General features: G+C 29.2%; 3 protein-coding genes across 3 annotated transcripts; 2 read left to right on the top strand and 1 right to left on the bottom strand.

Annotated features, from left to right (window-relative positions):
- Nucleotides 1-1,074: 1,074 nt before the first annotated feature.
- Nucleotides 1,075-5,408, top strand: LOC124495694 (alkaline phosphatase). The gene is made up of 6 exons (XM_075733550.1): nt 1,075-2,382; nt 2,450-2,757; nt 2,833-3,013; nt 3,073-3,287; nt 3,348-3,528; nt 3,649-5,408. The coding sequence occupies exons 1-6, from the start codon at nt 2,148-2,150 to the stop codon at nt 4,977-4,979; spliced, it is 2,451 nt and encodes an 816-aa protein (XP_075589665.1). The 5' UTR covers nt 1,075-2,147; the 3' UTR covers nt 4,980-5,408.
- Nucleotides 5,409-7,838: 2,430 nt separating this feature from the next.
- Nucleotides 7,839-10,543, top strand: LOC124495355 (uncharacterized). Its single transcript, XM_047058708.2, has 2 exons — nt 7,839-8,689; nt 8,756-10,543. The coding sequence occupies exon 2, from the start codon at nt 8,891-8,893 to the stop codon at nt 9,833-9,835; it is 945 nt and encodes a 314-aa protein (XP_046914664.2). The 5' UTR covers nt 7,839-8,689; nt 8,756-8,890; the 3' UTR covers nt 9,836-10,543.
- A 509-nt stretch (nt 10,544-11,052) lies between these two features.
- On the bottom strand, nt 11,053-19,427 carry LOC124495530 (uncharacterized). The gene is given in 8 exon segments (XM_047058925.2): nt 11,053-11,486; nt 11,561-11,812; nt 11,878-12,990; nt 12,992-13,917; nt 14,001-15,275; nt 15,412-18,097; nt 18,365-18,585; nt 18,925-19,427. Coding segments are annotated over 8 exon segments (7,191 nt in total). The 5' UTR covers nt 19,301-19,427; the 3' UTR covers nt 11,053-11,144.
- Nucleotides 19,428-21,089: the final 1,662 nt, after the last annotated feature.

The raw sequence follows: 21,089 nt of genomic DNA, 5'->3' as shown, positions 1-21,089 counted from the left end.
AATTCTTGCTTTTATCATGATTATCTATTATCATTATATGACAATGTTATTATACTTATTATTACTGGGTTTTTTTTCTGTTATTGTACATATAGAATATATATAAGAACATTCAATAATTCAGTACATTTGAAATGAAAAAATATTACATTGATCAAATAAAAATGAACAGACCGAAGGTCTTTTCAGATATCCAGTTAGTTTGCTTTTCATTTACAATCATCATGATTTATATGATACATATAAAAGAAAACAAAACAAAAAAAAAGAAGTTGTCAGACAATTCTGGTAATGGCATCAATATGATGATTTATGTTTAACTGTGTGGCTATCACACAGTGAATGATGGTGATGTTTTTGTTTCGACATTGTATAAACAAAAATATTTCACAAGTGCAAACTCTTACTCAGACACACACACACACAGACACACATGTTGATTCCAGATAAACATTTTTGTATTGAAAACTTGGTGGAAGAAAAAAAATTTTTTTCATTTCAATGTCTGGTCATTTTTTTTGATGTATATTTATTTAGTGCAAACATTGATTGATTCGATCAAAATGTGTATGAAAATGAAATGTTTTTTTTTGTTCTTTCTTCGTTTTTCAAATTGATTATGAAATCATCAAGAATATATAAATCATCGATTGCCATATGCGAGAATCGGATTATTATTATTATCATCATCATCATCATAATAACCACTTACAAACACACAAGTGCATTAATCAAAAAATGAAATACAAATTCAGTTCGACCAGCTCTATTTTAACAATTCTCAGAATAGAAAAAAAAACAACAACAACAACAACCGACTGCAAATAAAGCCAAAAATAAATTGAACCAATGAAATTTCATTGAATTTTTATACATACAATCACATTGAATGGATAAATTGAATGTAGTTAATATGAATTGAGACTACTACCAAGACAACCACAACGATATTTGGCGATATCTTAGTCTCTAACAAAAAAAAAGGAATTTATTTGTATATAAACATAAAAAAGAACCAGATGAATTCTGAGAAAAAATCAAAAAGAATAAAAATTAACTAGTATGTATCATTGCATCGTCGTCATCATCATTATGATGGTGGTAAAAGTCATCAAACTACGACGATGAACAATTTTTTTTTTTGCAAGACTGTTTCCTAATTCTTGACACGATGATGATCATGATAACGGTGATATATTCGGTTTTTTTTTTGGTTGACTACTGAAAAGTCTGACAAATAAACAAAAAAAAATTCAGTAAATTTTTTGACATTTAAATTTCAACCTTTTCATCAACATTTCTTTTGTTGCTGATGAATTCCATTTTTCATCATCATCATCATCATCAGCATCATGTAATTTAATCATGGCGATGAAAAATGAATTTTTTTTTTCATTTTTGAAGATTAAACAATTTTCATGAAGTTAAAAACAAGCCGATTACATTGGTTATTACATCAGCACAGTACTTTTATGTTGGGTAAAATTCCTGAATTCTAGCATGGTCATCATTGTAATTTGATATTGCTATTGCTGGTTTTTTTCCGGAATTAATGTTTAAAAACTAGTTCTTCTTTTTTCTGCTGGCGTATGTTGGCAAATTTCAACTAGAATTTTTTTCCGGATTCTTTTTTTCTATGTGATAATTACGTCTCGGTTCTTGATTTCAATTTGTATGGCAGTTCATGATTCTGTGGTCATAAGCACAACAACATTGTATCGTGTGTGTGTGTGTTCGTGTTTGTGTTTATATTATAACCACAAAGATTTTCATTTTGCCGGATTTTTTTTTCTGAAAAATAAGTGAGTTATATATATTCTACACCACTTTATTATCATTTCAATGGTTGACAGCATGGAACAGTGATGACAACGATAATAACAACAAAAACTTTTTTCATTCCAAAAAAAAAAATTTTTGTTCCAAAATGGCTACGATTGTGTGAAAAAAATCTGTCACACAATATATTTGATTTTTTTTTCTATTGAGAATCGGTCATCAGAATATGTGAATAAGAAGATTCTTACATTCAGAATTCTCTATCCACATTCATGTTGTCACATTTTTGTTGTTGTTGTTGTTGTTGTCGTTGTCGTTTCACAACATTAAATTCTGAATATGTTGATTGGTGATATTTCCATTCACAAATGTTCATGACAATCGTATTCTATATTCCATCGAGTAACTTGCAATTGTTGTTGATGATAATTATTGTGGTCAATTATAGTTACAGTAACAGTTCACAAATATTGTTCATGGCAGTAATAATGATGATGACCAAGAATAAAAACAAAAATTATTGTCATCATTATCTAATGGCCATAATAATGTTGTTTTTAATTTCAATTGTATATATTGCCAGATGTGATCCAGATCCATCAGGTTTGTTATGGCAATATTGAATGTTTTTTTCTCAACTAATATATTAAGATTTTAATTCAATTTTAAGACAATAAATTTTGGCAAAATATGGCCATAAAAAGAATATTACAATATGAATCGAAACGAATGACAAAAATGTATGAAAAAGAAATGGCCAAAAATGTTATCATTTTTATTGGTGATGGTATGGGCATATCAACCGTTACAGCCACTCGTATATTGAAAAATCAATTGCCAATTTTGAAAAAAATTCAAGAAAAACAAAATTCTGATGAAATGAATGATGAAAACATGACTGAATTATGGAAAAAATTACAACAATCCGAAGATGGATCATTATCATTTGAATCATTTGAAACGGTGGCTTTAGTTAAAGTAAAATGACAAATCAATAAATTCTTTGTTTATTATTGATTGATCAATTAATTTTTTTTTGCATGTTTCATCCAGACTTATATATTGGATAGTCAAGTTGGTGATTCTGGTGCTTGTGCAACGGCAATGATGTCCGGTGTTAAATCTAATTTTGAAACAGTCGGCGTCAGTGGTAAAGTAAAACTGAATGATTGTCTAGCCACTATGGATCCAATGGTCAGAGTATCCAGTATAATTGATTGGGCACAGCAACAAGGTATGTGCATTGTTTAATTTTTTTGTTTGTTTGTTTGTTTATGTTGAATTTGATTGCAGGTAAATCAACAGGATTCGTCACAACTACCCGTGTAACACATGCAACACCAGCCGCTTTATATGCACATTCAGCAAGCCGTTATTGGGAATCAGATGATCGTATGATAATGATGATGAAAACGGTCAATCGATCTGAACACAACGAATGGAATTCAGAATTCTGTAAAGATATTGCCCGGCAATTGATTGAAGATGAACCAGGCAAAAATCTTAATGTAATGTTTTATTGACAAAATTTTTTTTCAGTCATAATTTAAGAAAAAAAAATCAATTAGGTTATAATGGGTGGTGGTAAAAGGAATTTAATACCAAAAAATGATGGACAAAGACAAGATGGTCGTAATCTTATTGATGTTTGGCTTGATGATAAAAAACAACGAGGTTTAACAGCAAAATTTGTATCGAATAGTGAAGCATTACGCAAATTGGATACAGATAAAATTGATTATCTTTTAGGTAATCGGATTATTTATTTGGATGCATTATTTATTTTTTTTTTAAATTTTCTATTTTCCATTTTTTTGTTTTTTTTACTTCATTTTAATCTTTTAAAATGTTGGAATCATCAATATATAGGAATATTTGCCGATAATCATATGTCACATGAAGCTGATCGTAATGATACTATTGAACCATCATTAGCATTAATGTCATTGAAAGCAATCGAAATTTTGAAACATAATCCACAAGGATTTTTATTGATAATTGAAAGTGGACGTATTGATCATGCACATCATTTGAATAATGCATATCGTGCGCTAACCGATACACTTGCATTAGATGATGCAGTTGAACATGTTGTTCAAAAAATTAATAAATCCAATACATTAATATTGGTTACAGCTGATCATTCACATGTATTTACATTTGGTGGATTTCCAGCACGTGGAAATCCTATACTAGGTATTGATGATCAAACAAGTGATTCAGATAAATTAGCCTATACAACATTAATGTATACAAATGGACCTGGATATCGTAAATTACGTGAAAATCTAACCGAAATCAATACTATTGATCGTGATTATATACAACAAACAGCCATACCAAAACGATGGGAAACACATGGCGGTGAAGATGTACCATTATATGCTTCTGGTCCATCATCAGAAATATTTGCCGGTATTATGGATCAAACATTTATTCCTTATGGCATCAGTTACGCCACCTGTATGGGGCCAATGGAACCATTGTTTTGTAAAAAAAATTTAAATTTTCCAATTTATCATAATCATAATCATGAATTGAATCATAATTACAATGATGATGATGATGATAAACATCAATTACGATCGATTTTAATTGTCAATAACAATGATAATAATGAACAAAAATCTAATGTAGACATCAATAATGTTGTTGTTGTTGTTGATGATGGTGACGGTGATGATGATTGGCATCAAAATCAACCTAATCAACGTCATCAAAATCAACATCGACAACAACAACAACAACAACAACAAAAACAACAGCAGCAGCAAATAGAAAACCATGACCATCGTCATAGTCATAATGAGTCTATGTTTTCAACAACAATTTCATCAATGACTAAATCTATGGATAATTTTTCAAATAATCACATGGACAATGTCAATGATTTTGTTGTTGATATGAAGAAAAAAATTGACAAAACAAAATTACAACCAAAACAACAACAACGGCAACACCAACAACAACAACAACGACGACAACAACAACAACGACGACGACGACCAATAAAATTTTTAAATGATAAAAATATTGAAAAAAATGATGATAATCATCATCCAAGAATATTGACATCATCATCATCATCAACAGCAACAACAACAACAACAACATTGAAATCGGAAAAAAATTTAAGAATAATAATCATTATCATTATGATGGTTTTAGCTATGATTCAATGTAATAATAAATCTTTATAAAACATCATCATCATCAACAACAACAACATAATCATAAATCATAATAAGTGATAATGTTAAGAACTTGATAGTATAAACACAAAACACAAACACACATTTTATTGTCAATATATATATATTGTTGATGACAACAACAACAACAACAACAACAACACAATCAGACAATCATCATCAATGGTCATTATTTTTATTTTTTTTTTTTTTTTGGTCATTTTTTTTTCATTTATTCTTTAAATATCCATATATCTGGTTCATCGTCATCAAATTTTTTTTCCATTTGTTATTCATCATTATCATGAAAAGATACACCACACACACACACACACACACACACACCTTCACTCATCAATCATTCTATTTTTTTTTTTTTTTTTAATTATCGAAAAAAAAGTTTTTTTTTTCTGAATAAAATAATTATGACTGGGGTTATTTTTGTTTTTAAATATTTTTCTCTTGTTTAAAAAAAATCATCATCATCATCATCATCATCATTGATTGTTTGTGCAATAATAATATCGCCGGAAAAAGGAAGTTGGTCTCCAACAAAATATAAAATCAAAATCATTCAAATGCACACACACACACACATGTGCACACACATCATCATCAATGTTTTGGTTCGTCTTTCTGTTGATTATTATTTTGATGATGATGATGATGATGATGATGATGGAATTATTATTATGCGCGTAGCTATTCCTCCCCTTAATGATGATGATGATGATGATGATGATGATTATCTTCTATTTCTTTTGGTAATAATCATCATCATCATCATCAGTATCCGAATAACAACAACAACAATAACGACATCATCATCATCAAGCAAGAAAAATTGCACAAAACACAGTGAAAGAGAGATAGAGAGCCGAACTTGAAAGATTCGGTCAGGCGGCTTTACAGTCGTATTTTTTTTTCATAGCTAAACTTTAACTATGCTATGTGATGTGTGTGTGTGTGTTTGGTGATTATTATGAATCCAACAATGGGCACACATGTATACACAAACACGCACATGTGGATACTATGCACTATCATCATCATCATCATCATCATCATTACCGATTCACCAACCCCGAAAATATAGACAAAAGGAGAGAGCAAAAAAAAAAAGAGAAAGAGAAATGGGGCCCAAAACATGATGCTATGATTGTGTTGGATATATCAAAAAACAACAACAACAACATGTAGACGACGACTATCATCATCATCATCATCATCATCATCATCATCATCATCATCATCGTAGACATTTGGCGCGAAACATTCGTTTTTTTTCTATCCATTTGTTTGAATATAGTTAGTGTTTATGGCACTATCCAAATCCGATCCATTCAATTCATTCGCTACACTAGTCATCATCATCATCATCAATGAAATTTTTTTGAGTGAAAAAAAAAATTTTTCAACAACGACATCATCATCCTGATGATGATGATGATGATCGTATTTTGTTGTTGCTGATGTCTTTTTTTTTTGTTGGGTCTGTTATAGCAAATTTAATGGCATCATCATCATCATCATCATCGCCGTCGTCTTTGTAGTTATATTCCATTGCCATTATACTTGATGATGATGATGATTACCACGAAGACCAAGTTGATGATGATGATGATCACCGTCATCATCATCATCATCATCATCAACTTGGTCTTGCAGTATTTTGGCTATTTCCAGACAAAAAAAAAAATACAGCCATTTTTTTCCTTGATGTAATTTCTTTTTCTTTTAAACAACCAACAAAAAAAAAATATATTCGAACTTTTGGCTTAAAAAGTCTTAAAAAGTCCATGTTCATTTATGAATTTATATATTTCATTCTTTGATTGAAAACAAAAAACAAAACAAAAAAAAATTCTTTTGATAAAAGGAAATGAGAAAAGATTGTTCACATAGAACGTATCCTCGTATATCGTATGCCATTTGAAATATTTTTTTTTTAATATATCAATTTAAAATTCGGTTTTTTTTTAATTCGGACATATTATTCACATTTGGTTAAATAAATGATCGGAAAAAAAATTTATGGCGCCAAATACAAATTTCATAATCCATGATATTCAGAATAATACTTTTTATATATGAATCGGCATTAATCAAAGTATATATATTGTATTTTGTATTGTATGATATCAAATTGTCGACAACAGCACCACCATCTCGAATTTCGAAAGTAATAACTGTGTGTGTGTGTGTGTGTGTGTGTGTGTGTTGCAGAAGTCTCTATGAAAATGAATACGTCATACACACACACACACACATCAAATCGGTCACAATGAATAAAAAAAAGTTTAACTTTATATAATAGTGGTATGTAATAATTGCAGTTTTGTTCGACATAATTTACATCTGAAAAATCATTGTGACTTTAACCAGTTAAATTTAACAAAAAGGAAGAAGCATATGTATAGGATAAAAAAGCGTCAATTAGCTTATTGTAGAATTGCACACACACACACACACACACAAATACGCGTATTTCATCAAATAATATAATGTCTGTATATCTAAAAAGGAAAAAGAAGAAAATAAAAAAAAAAATACTTGTAAATAAACGCATGCGTATTGTCATTAAGCATGGGTGAGTCGTCAACAGCATCAACAGCAGCCATTTTCATCATCAACGATATATATATACAAATATATTATACACACACACACACACATAAAGAGCTATAGCTGTAACTGGCTGACTGACTGACTTATTACACAAATAGTTGCCTGCATGCATATACACACACACACACACACAATACAGCAGCTACTAAAAAACTAACCAAGAAAGTGAACAAAAAAAGAGAGAGAGAGAGAAAAACAAGATTGATAGATATAACAAAACAAGGCCCAAATGTAATACATACACATACACATATACACACACACATATACAACATACAAACACACAATACACCGAAGGCAAATAATGAAAAAAAAATAAAAATAAAAATAAAACCCACAAAGACAAGCAAGAGTTAGGTTAGCCTTATTTTTTTTTTGTTTTCCGTTCCTGGTTCTTGGTCCTGGTTGTCTTTTTCTTTATTCAATCAATTTTTATTATTTGAACAAAAGCCACCCACCCACACAAACCATACATCACAGACAAACAACACACAAACACACAAACACACACATACACACATTTCGCATACCCGACTACAATTGAAACGTAAAATCTATCCGACCTGAGAAAAAATCAATCAAGTTTAATCAGATTTTTTTTTTGTTTTGTTTTTTTCTTTGCCATCATCAAAATATCATCAATGAAAACTGTGTTTTTGTGTTTCTGGTGCTAAAAAGATTGTCGCCAACTTGGCCAATTTTTTCCAATTCAAGTGTCTATGATCGTTGTCGATTTTTGGCGTTTTGCTGTGTAGTTTTTTTTTTAATACCTGTGAAAACTTATTAAAAATGAGAATGTGAAAATCATTGATTGTAATTCCGATTGTGAATCGGTAAATTTTCATAAATGGTTCAGTGTATTGGTAACAAAATTGGATTCAAATTATTATAAATGTGACCTGTATATTGTTCACTTGTTACCAATTTTCTTCTATTACCATATATCCTCACGTTTTTGTCGTCACTTGAGATTTATTTACATCAATCAAAAGAAAGAAAAAAAAATCATTTGCATTTTCACAATCATTCCAATTTGCATCACATTCACATTTTTTTTTTTAAATTTGGTTTCAAATTTCCTTCTTTTTTTGGTGAGTATCTGGTCAATAATTTGATAAAGAAAAACGTAATTCTAAATTTTCATTCAATTTATTCAGGTAGTGACCAATAAAAAAAACAATTCAATTTTCATTTTTGAATGTTTTTATTCACCACCAAATCCAAATCGCATAGTCGATATATTTCGATTTTGAATCTCAATTAATAACGAAAAAAAAAATCGCAAATCACAAATGGATTTTGCCATCTACGATAATCATTATATACGACGTTTTGAGCAAATCATTTCAAATCAAAATGACAATAGTAACAGTAGTAATAATAGTTCAAAAAGTAATTTAACTAAAAAATTGCGTTCACCATTAACACATGAACAGCGTGAAATGATTAATGCAAAACGACGTATATCGGCATTGACGGCTGAACAACGTGAACGACGTAATGAAAAACGTCGTGTCACATCATTGTCAGCGGAACAACGTGAAAGAATCAATGCTAAACGTAGGGTAGCTGCATTAACGCCCGAACAACGTGAAAAACGTAATCAAAAACGACGTGTATCATCATTGACACAGGAACAACGTGAACGTCGTAATCAAAAAAGGCGTATATCATCAATGACAGCTGAACAAAGATCAATGGTAAATTCAAAAAGACGCCGCAGTACCTCTTCAACATCGAATCATCATCATCATCATCATCATCATTCACATTCATCAACAACGGTCAATCAGCATGGCCAACACCAACAACATAATCATCATCAACAACAACCACAACAAACATCAGCTCAAATTCTATTGAATCATGCAACAACACATGGAATAAAAGTGGCAAATCTTACTACCACACAACAACAACAACAACAACAGCAGCAACAACAACAACAACAACAAACACAGATAATGCCATCAACACAAGAATTTCTTGTACAAATATCCGATACAATGGATCCAAATAAAGCGACAATGGTTACGATAGCAACAGGACCAGCTATACCGGGTGCACATCATAATAATCATAATTCAAATAATAATAATAATAATAATAATAATCAAACCAATCAGATAACATCATATGAGAATCTATTTCGACATAAATTTTCACAGTATTCACCACAGGAAATGGAATTATTGCAAACAATTCGTAATACAACCATAATGAATCGTCGTTGCTAGCTAGCTATAAATAATATACAAACACATATACGAAAAAAAAAACAAGAATAACAAAACTATTTTTATTATTTATAAATTAAATTTTGAAAACAAAAAAAAAATATTGGTAGTCATAAACGATCATCATCAAACATTTTATTCATTTTTTTTGCCGCCTTTTCTAAATTCATCTACTCACACATACACACATTCACATTCTGACCTTATATCAATTACCCTATATATCAATCATTTTGAAACATACAAGTACTATACTATGATGATATAAATATAACATAAATTCATTCATTCATTTTATATTATATAAAAATATCAAATCATCCATTTGAAAAAAAACATGAAACTTGATTGATACACACACGTTTTTTTTGACTGTAAATTTGTTTTTTTTTTTTTTTTGGAAAACAAAAACATTTGGACATCTGATACATACACACACACACACACACACAAATACAACGAATCTACTAGAATCTGGTATGAAGAAAACACAATTAAACAGAGAAAAAAAAATGAATTTCTTCAATTTTCTTATTCGGTTTTCATTGGTTCAGGTTTTTTTGTTTGTTGTTGTTGTTGTTGTTCTAGTCTTTTTTTCTCATAAAATGAATTGTAAATTTTCACACAAACACACACCTACACACACACAGATAATATACCTTGAATCTTGATTTGTAATACCAAAAACAATGTTTCATGTTCCAAAAATATTTTGCTATCCACAAACAAATGATAGAAAAACAAACAAACAAAAAAAAAGTAGTTTCACTTTCACAACAAAAAAACAAAACAAAAATTCTGGTGTTCATTTTGGTTATACTTTTGTTATACTATATCGATTCTTGGATTCCATTTTTAATCATCATCATCATCATCATCATCATTACATATAATCGTTGTAAATATTTCAAAAACTATTTGTTTGGTATTGGTTTTTTTTTCTCTTTTAAAAAACGAAAAGAAAAATCCAAATCAGATTTAGATACATACATTTTTTACTTCTTGTACTACTACTACTACTACTACTATTACTATTACATCATTAATTTTTCTTCATTAAAATTGTAATTTGATTTTTTTTCCTGTCTGAATTTCACTGATGATAATAGCGATTGATATAACATATATAAATATGAATACATACATAATAACCGGACAAACACACACCCAATACACAACCCATACACACACACACACAATCAGGCCTGATGATCGAATAAAAATTTAAATTTTTTTTTTCGTAATACATTTTCAATGGGATAAATACAGATTGTTCAAGCAGAAAAAGCAAAACAAAAAAAAATGATTACTAAAACATTGATTGATTTTTTCGATATTGGCCATAATATTCAAATGATGGCCGATTATTACGATATATTGGTGTGAGAATTTCCATTTTTTTCACTGATCGACAATCATTTCCATGATAAAGATAGAGATACCAATTTGGATTTGGAGTAAAACCGGCATGATAAACATTATTGGCAATAGGAATTTCCAATACTGGACGAATACCTTCTAGACCGAAAAGACGATAAAATCGTATCTGGTCACAATGATGTACCATCAATAGATCGGAAGAATCTAGTTGTGTATAATAATTGGAATATATTGCCATATTTTTTATCGGACCAGTACGAATTTCTTGAACCTTCAAGTACAAAAAAAAATGAAAATGAATTTTTTTTTCGGTAATTTTGAATTTTTCAAAAAAAAAAATCGTACCTTGACATATCGTTCGCCATCTGTTGTTCCAAAAACGTACAACAATTCAGAATTTAAAATATTGTTAAAAATGATAAAATTTTTATAATCACTAATCTGATGATTAGCCATGATAACCATATGTTTGGCATGGACATTTAATATAGTATCCAATGTTTTTAAGCTAAAATCCGGTAGTACGGTTAAAATATCCAAATGTGATTCATATGGCTGATATATTGAAACCAATAATAAATTCTGCCAACGATATAACTGAGACAAAAAAAAATGTACAACAGAAAATTAATTAGAAATAAAAGATTGTCACACAGACATACCGATTCTATACGGCCATACATTTGATATTGGCCATCTTTAATTGAATAGATTTCAATCCGATTCATATGACCAATATGTAGAATATTCAGTATATTACCGGTAGCAAGAATTGCGTAGGACGGTGTTTGATCAAGTGCTAAAATCATTTGATTCATAATCGGATACTGTTGTTGTTGTTGTTGCTGCTGCTGATTATCATTGAGAATTAGCGAAACTTCTGGCATAGACATTAAATGATGATAATTGTGTTGAAAAGTTTTTGTTTGACTAAAAAATCGTATATTCTGTACCCATATGCCAATATTGTTGTTATTGTAGTACGATGAATTCTTGTATGTTGAAATATTATTGAATTGTAAACATTCATGAAGATTTGTTTTGTTGAATGATTTTTCTAAATATGAAAATAATAACCATACATTGTCAATTTGTTCGAATGCCAATAATGTTCCTGGATAATAAAATGTATGATGATGTTTCCAACCATTATTGCTGGTAGTTTGATTGTTATAATTACAATAGACATGTATTTGATTACATGTTGATGATGGATTGAGGCTATTTACCGAATCACTGACCACGGTTGATATGAATGTACAAATCCAAGAATTTGATAGCAATGAAATTAACAATGGCCGTGAATGATGATGATGATGATGATGATCATGATCACTATGAATTAGATTCAAATCTCTAGCCATTTCAATATCATGTAGATGATCAAAATATAATAATTTTGAGCCAATGACCTGAAGATTTTGACGTATAGAATCTAAATGGATACGCGTACGACGAATATCATGATCCATTTGTTGTAAATAATTTGTAGTATTTGTGAATTGATTCAATATAGTTATATTGACATTATCAATAAATGATTGTACATCAACATTGTTCACGAATAATTCATTGACATGAACTTTTGTTTTGATTATATTATCAGCATTCTTTTTAACTAGACGACGTTTCAGATCATTTGGTTTGATATCATTGATTTTTTCGACCAAAAATGTTTTGTTAATCAAAACATCACCAGATAGAATTGTTTGTCCATATACAGTTTGATCGAATGATTTGAGTAATAGATTTTCACGTGATATTGTAACATTGTTTCAATGGTCGTGTATGTAGAATATAAACATCAACTTTGTCGAATGTTTTCATACCATAAATGGTATAATTTTTATCACTTTGTGCAAGTACAGCATCCTTAAGAAAACGATCAATATTGACATTGGAAATTTTTTTACCTTTCATAATCGTCATACTATGATTGACATTTAGATCTTGTGTGAATTCAATTTCTTCAGTAAAAGTATTAATTGAACGTTTTTTATGCATCAAATGATCGGTGGCAATTCCATTGATCCATTTTGCATTCAAATGTTTATCAATAATTATTTCTGTATCAAAATGTATATTACCAGTATAGGTTTGATCACCATATTGTTTTAATGCATTACGATTTATACGGCCTAAATCAACACCATTAATAATATCCGTATCCGATTGCAGATTATCCACTTGTATATCATCTTCAAATCGTACATTACGTAATACAAGATTTGCTTGCACTTCTTGATCACGTGTTATGCTCATATAATGATCGAAAATATAATCCAATTTTAAATCATTTATATAACCATTAATAGTGGTTGGTCCATTCAATACGAGTATATCGATCATTTTTTTACCCGTAATTTTTTGTTCATTATGATCATGTCGTAATGCTCGAATACTAAGATCTTTATATGTTAATCCATTAATCGATTCAAATTGTACTGGTGCAAAAAAATCAACATTTCCATTGATCACCAATGGTTTTGTTGGTTCATATGATGGTTTATAAACTTGTCCACAAAAATAATCAATATCAATCTGATTGATTGAACCTTTAACATTTAGATCTTTAATTACAGTTACATTGTTGACAAAACGAATATTTCCTTTGATTTTTTGTGCTCCTGTATAATTACTGCTCAACACGACATCTTGTCTGAGATCGATTTCGTTCAGTCGTCCATTAAAAAGAATGTCTCCTATAATTGGAATTTTTTTTTTTTGGAAAGAGAAAAAAAAATTTGTCAATCATAATGGAAATAATGATCAAATATTCAATTACCCATAATTTTGACATTTCCAAAGAATTCAATTTCACTTAGAATGGATGTTTTACGATCTAACCACACAACTTCATCAAATAACCAATTCAGATCAATATTGTTTAGATGGCCATCATGAATATGAACATTTTGTACGGTTAAATGATCGATAGAAAAATTTGCTCGCAAATATCGTGGCTGTGATGACCACCATCCATGGCCATTTACTAGCCAATTGTGTTGCATTTCATAAACGGTAATATCATCAAATAAATGATCAAATTCAATCTGATCAAACGAAACTTGTCCAATAAAATGTTTAGGTGCCGATATATTTTGCCATTGTTTTGCTGTTGGATGCGCAGTAACAATATCATCCTCAAGCCATTTCAATGATATTCCATTTATAGATGGGCTTGTAAATTCTTCATTTGGTGCAATTACCAATGATTTGAAATGAAATTCATTTGAAATGTTCTGCCATTCACGGCGACGCATCGAATAATTGATTATTGCATTCACATTAATTTTGTTTATACTTTCGACGATCAAATCACCGATTACAATTGATTCGAATGTTGTAGAATTATTTTGATTATTAAATTGTTTGATTCCATTTATCCATTTTGTTGGTTGATAATCATCATTGAAAACAATATCATCAATTGGAATATCGTTAACATAAGAATCGATAATCAATGATTGAACATGAACATCACCATGGATCTCTTTAGTTCCATTCACTAATTGATTACCGAAATTTTTCAGAACATTATCCAACATGATGGTCATACTATAATTATTTAAACGATCGATTTTTGCATGGCTATGTAATACGATATCATTGAATGAATAGTGAGCTAAATTTATCATTTGCGGTGTGGTACGGGTTAGCAAATCATTAGCTAAATCGATACCATTGATCGTATTACAATCAAGATAATTGACATGAAGTCGATCAAAATGAACATGTTCGAACGCTAAATTTGCCCATTGATTGTCCAAAGTCAATGATTCTTCTATCAATTTATGAAATTGTTGTCTTGTAATCGAATTTATTGATTCAAACCATAGGCCACCTTCAAAACGGGCAATATTTTCTATATGTAATGTATCAATATATGATATTGATGGCCGTCTACGACTACGTTGTTCCAATTCGCCAATATTCATACCATTCAATAGTCCACCAATGTAGTTATTGTTATTACTACGAATCGATAGATTATGTAAAATTTTTTTACCAGTTATATTTTGTTCGATATCATCATCATTGATCACAATATCTGGAATGTCTAAAAAATTTTTTTTTTTCATATAAATAATAAATATTTAAAATGCAGATGAATCGAAATATGAAGGTTAGGCAAAAAAAAATTAAATGGAATAAATAAATAAGTAAAAAAAATGATAATAATAATCGATACGTACCATTAATCAATGCCAAACCGTTTAATGTTTTTGAAATGTTTAAATTTTTTATATAAACTTGATCATGAAAAATTTTTTGTCCAACAATCGTTTCCAATTGATCTGTTCGTACAAAATCATCGGGTACATTTTGATTGTTAATTCTTCGTACATTTAAATTGGCCATTATTGATAGATTAGATTCAAAATGACAATCACCGGTTATTGTTTGATTTGGTTTATTAAGCCATAATGCTTGATCATAAATGTCATCAATATTAAAGCCATTTAAACGGCCACCAGAATCGATTATCAATTCATTAACAATTAATTTGTTAACAAATTCTATAGCCATTGTCAATGATGTTGGTTGATCGATTCTAATGATTGAATGTAAAAGGGAACCGAAATCCATTCCATTCATATTGATAACATTCATTTGACCGGATCGTAATTTTCGACTATCAACATGTACAGGATTACGTATACGTTGTTCACCATTAGTCAACAAAACATTATCCGAATCAAAATGTTTTCTATTGACAAATTGAGCACGAATTAAATCATCAACAATTAATGTACGATAAAAACGTTTATGGCCACTTATCACATGATTTCCATTAACAGTAACAATATTTGATGCATTGAATCGTTCATTAATCAATGTATTTAACCAAATTGAACTGTTCATTTGATCAATATAATCAAATGACATTGGTTCATTGATTTGTAATTGTAGATTATTATTATTATTATTATAATTATCATAATCAGACAATCGAATTTTGATGATCTCGAAATATAAATCACGAATCATTTTATCATTAAGATGATCAGTAATTATATTCATTGTTGCTGGTAATGATGGTATTGTTGAAAACGATTGATGATGATATGATGTTGGTAATGGCCATTGTGATCGTATATGATTACCGTCATATTTAATTATGGACAGTGATAGAAATGAAAAATTTCCCGTTATTATCTGTACATGTGCTGAATTGATAAACACAGCATTCGATGTAAGTAATTCATGGCCTTTTTGAATCTCTTTTTCAATAGTAATCAATTGTCGTTTCATATTATATAATTCGTTGAAATATTCTCTATTTAATGATAATTCATTGTTTATATTACGATAATCACTGGTTTCCACGGTTGTTCCTTGATGTCCAGGCACCGTAAGTGTACCTCGAATTATTAATGGATCAGATTTAAAATATGATTCATGAAAACGTTTCTCAATTTGAATACTATGTTTCTCTAGATCAGCAATTTCATTTCGTTTCATATGACACCATTTTAAATGTTCAGTCCATAATTTGAATAGATTATTATCATGAAAAAAACGAATCGAATATAAACGGATTCCATTCATGCCACCAATCATAAGATGAACATTGCTTAATGTTGAAATTTTTTCATCATTATCATCATCATCAGAATGATAACTTTCCATGTGATGTGAATCGTGAATTTTTTTCAAATAAATTGGTTGCATAGGATTAACATAAACGCGAATATTTATGGGTGAATATATGAAACGTAATGAATTATATGTGATAAAATAGATATCATTACTTTGTAATATTATGGCCATCACAAACATTCGTTTCACATCACCATATGATTTTACATGGCGAATCGGTCCAGATGTGATCCGTTGGAATACGATAAATTCACGTTTAGATTTCAAAAATTTATACATTACAATATGATTCTCTTCAACTATTGCCAAAAAATTTTCCTGATTGATGCCATGACCAATAATGAAATATTCAATACCGATAACTTTTTCACTACATTGAATCGATTGAATTGGTTCCAATCGTTCCATATAATCATTATAGCTTAAAATGGAAACATCTTTAGGCGTTTTGTTATCCAAGCTATGACCATAGCCTAATACAAGATATGATATACCGTTTAATGTGAATGCATAAATAGAATTCAAATCATTGGTAACTGGCCATACAAATTCGACGTGATCAAAATAGGTTCCAACAAATTTGAACATTTTCAATACGCCTTCAAATATATCATGTACAATAATCATGTTACGTTTTTCCCAGATGGCCACATTTGTTGTAGAAATTTTTTTCAAACTAGCCAAATGATTTTGATAAATGATTTTATTGTTGCTATCGATCTGTATCCATTCAATATTCTGTTCATTTATTGTATGTTTTTCATTGACCAAAACGATGACTAATATCTCTTCTTCATTTGTTGTTGATGATGATAACGGTGTGAATGATGATGAAGCACGACGTTTATCGACAAAGGCTAAAACTTTTTTTGGCCTAACCATATCAACCAATGTGTATTCGTGTATTATTGGTTCATTGACGTTGTCCATTTTTTTATTGTTATTGGTGTCTTGTCCATCAATGGCACCAAAGAATAGTTTATTTTTTTGTACACTATCTGCCATAGCTTCTGTTGTCGACATTTTCATTGTTTGCTGATGTTGTTGTTGGCCATTATTATTGGCTTCTTTTATCAAACAAACAATATATTGATTGCGATTGAATTTGACAAGAACAAAATCGATTATGAATCCTTTTTTCGAACAAATTGTCTGCAAACGTTTGATCGGTTGACTTTTATTTTGATTTTTTTGTTGTTGGCCTTTATGATCAGCATTTTGTTCATTGTCACCATCATATTCTTCAATTGGTACAATCTCTGAAATCAATTGTATTCCCTGGACACATGGATTGGTTAAAAGAAAAAAAGAAAAAAGGAAAAATGAAATGAAATGAAATGAAAAAATGAAAAATGTCAAAAAAAAATGTTCTATTATAATTCAATGGGGCTGGTGGTGGGGTCAGGGAATAAGATTCAAGAATATTTTCTTTCTTATTGTCTATTTCAGCTTCATTTGTTTTTAGTTTGTTTTCAAAACAGGAAAAACAACAACAACAACGACAACAAAAAAAAGAAAAGAAAAAAAAGCTAAAAAGATAAATACATCACGAATGAAATCTGGAACAAAATAATCTTCCGATTGTATTGATCTTCGTTTTCTTTTTCGAGCTGGTTCCAAAATGTCCTCATCATCATCATCATCATCGTCATCATCCGTTATTGTTGTCAACGAAGATGGAGGCAGTGATGGTAACATGTTTCTAATATGAATTAGTTCATTATAAAATTCGTCGGTAGCTTTTTCCATTTCGCCAACAATTTCATCTGAATTTAGAAATCCAAAAAACGAAAATAAAAGAAAAAATAAAACATTCGTTCGTGTTTAATTCATTATTTAATTTTTTCAGTCGAATTAACTTGGTTTTTTTTTTTTGGTTTTGGTTTTGGTTTTCGTAATTACAATTATCATCGTCATTAAAAAAAACCAGAAAAAAACCAAAAAAAAAAACCGTATTGAATGAAATAAAATTCATGCATGCATTCATTGTAACACAATACAACCAAAAAAAAAAAAACAAAAACAAAATGAAAATGAAAATGAACAACGAAACAAAACAAATGAAAAAAAAAATTCAATCCACACACACACACACACAAACTAACCATAAGTATAAAGTTTTTCATTATTATTATCATCATCATCATCATTTGCCATTATGACAATATTGTTGGCCAAATTATTGTTGTGATCAAAAAATATGTTGCCCAAAGATGCTGATGATGGAAAATTTGTAACAATTTTGAAATCATTATCATTATCAACATTATTAACATTATAATAATAGTTGCTGCTGTCATTGCCAATGAATGTTGTTGTTGTTGTCGTTGTTTTGGTTGTTTTTGGCAAAAATTGTGCCCAAACCATTCCATCATAATATATTTGAAACAATAATATAACAAACAGAAACCAAACAAATGAAATTGTTCCAAAATGATGCTGATGATAATTATGATGATGATGATGTTTCATACGATCCATGATAATGACACACACACAGAAGAAATAAAACGAAAAAAGGGTTGTTGTTTACAGTGATTTTTTACTAACATCAAAAAAAAAAAAAACAAAAAAATTAAATGAAAATGAAAATGTGCTGTGTTGTGTACTGAATAAATATTTGAAAAATTTCATTCCAAAGAAAAAAAAACTTGATGATGGAAAACAAAATTTTAATTTTTTGACTCAAATACCAAAAATTAAGTTTCAAGTTTTTTTTCATCGATAAAAAAAATCAGTGTTCAAAAGAAAAGAAAATCCAATGTATAGATGGCATTCAATACTTTGGTATATGCGTGTGTGTGTGTGTGCGTGCGTTTCAATCATCATCATATGTTGTTTATATGTCTGGAGAATCAATCAAAAAATATTATCGAATTCCGGACAAATCAATTTTTGAAAATTTTTTTGAAGAAATAAAAGAATTTTAAATTCAAAACCACAACAATGATTTTGAATTCAAACATGTACCGAATACAATTCTGAAATCGAAACAAGAATTTTTTTTTTATTTCTCAGTTTTATATTGTTTTCCTATTTACTGTTTTTCAATGTTTTTTTCCCCTACTTTAAAATGATTTGCATTTTTTTTTATATGAATATTTTAACGGACAAAATACAGAATACCGAATTCCGTTACATCAGTCAAAAAAAAAAAAAAAGTTGAATCACACAATAAAAACCGAATTAGGGTTTATATAGAGAGGAAAAAAAAAGAATAGAACTATGGTTCGGTGATGGATGAATTCCCTAACAAACAAACAAATCTGAATCCAAATCAATAAATGAATTCTCAATAAATAATGTACACATAAAGGAAATGAAATGAAATAAGAAATTCTAGATCTTTTCCGAATGGATGTGGTTTATGTTTTTTTTTTTTTTTTTTTTGTTTGTAGTTATTGCTTTTCCCTTCACTTAAACTTTTTCTGTTTTTTTTTTCACCACCATTGCCATCATGAATCTGATCACGGATATGTTTATATTCCACTGAACAATTGTGTTTTGTTGATCAATCAATTTCAAAATCACATAAAATACATAGATGAATGAATAAAAAAAAAACATAAACCCATGTCAGAATGAAAAAAAGTCAAGTCCACTTGGTATATTGAATTGATTGTATTTTATTTTGGAAAACAAAAAACAAAAACAAAAAAACTTTATCTAACATTTTTATATAGTATATATTTGTTATGTTGATGTCTGCAGACATTGTCTTTTTGTCGTAGCCAGAATAAAAACAAAAAAAAAAGAAAAAACTCTCCTGATAACATTTACATTTACCATATATAAACAAGAATCAAGAATCAAGAAAACTTTGATAATAATATTTTTTTTTTCATCATCATCTTGAACTTTGTTGTTGTTTTTTGTTTCTCGAATGAAGAAAAACATTTTTTTTTCTCTCTCTCCATTATGCCTTCATACTGTTGTCATCAATAAATTAACTTGAATAGTGAATGAAGGGAAAAAAAATTTATAACAAAAATGAAAATTTGTGTAATGATAGAGTTCATATAAGTAGTAAGTCCTGTATAAATACATGTGAAGGACCTCATATATTGTTGTTGTTCATTGATGAAAATAAATGTAAAAAAAAATTGCCAACAACAACTCGACAATGGAAATGGAGAAAAAAAATGAAAAATGACAAATAATACCAATTTCTGCCAATCAACTGAATACACGAAATACAAACATGGAATTTTTGGCCAACAGAAAAAAAAACTAACTAACCAAGAATAAAGTGGCTACAATTCTAATAGCA

Source organism: Dermatophagoides farinae, chromosome 8 (assembly GCF_024713945.1).
Source record: "Dermatophagoides farinae isolate YC_2012a chromosome 8, ASM2471394v1, whole genome shotgun sequence".
NCBI classification, from domain to species: domain Eukaryota; kingdom Metazoa; phylum Arthropoda; class Arachnida; order Sarcoptiformes; family Pyroglyphidae; genus Dermatophagoides; species Dermatophagoides farinae.
This window is presented reverse-complemented; position numbering and strand designations above follow the sequence as displayed.

What these genes read in the sequence shown, in the direction of transcription:
- LOC124495355 (XM_047058708.2), top strand. Translation starts at nt 8,891, where the DNA reads ATGGATTTTGCCATCTACGATAATCATTATATACGACGTTTTGAGCAA.
- LOC124495694 (XM_075733550.1), top strand. Translation starts at nt 2,148, where the DNA reads ATGTTCATGACAATCGTATTCTATATTCCATCGAGTAACTTGCAATTG. An exon ending in AACCAGGCAAAAATCTTAAT is followed by an intron (nt 3,288 to 3,347) that starts GTAATGTTTTAT and finishes AAAATCAATTAG; the next exon opens with GTTATAATGGGTGGTGGTAA. An exon ending in TAAAATTGATTATCTTTTAG is followed by an intron (nt 3,529 to 3,648) that starts GTAATCGGATTA and finishes ATCAATATATAG; the next exon opens with GAATATTTGCCGATAATCAT.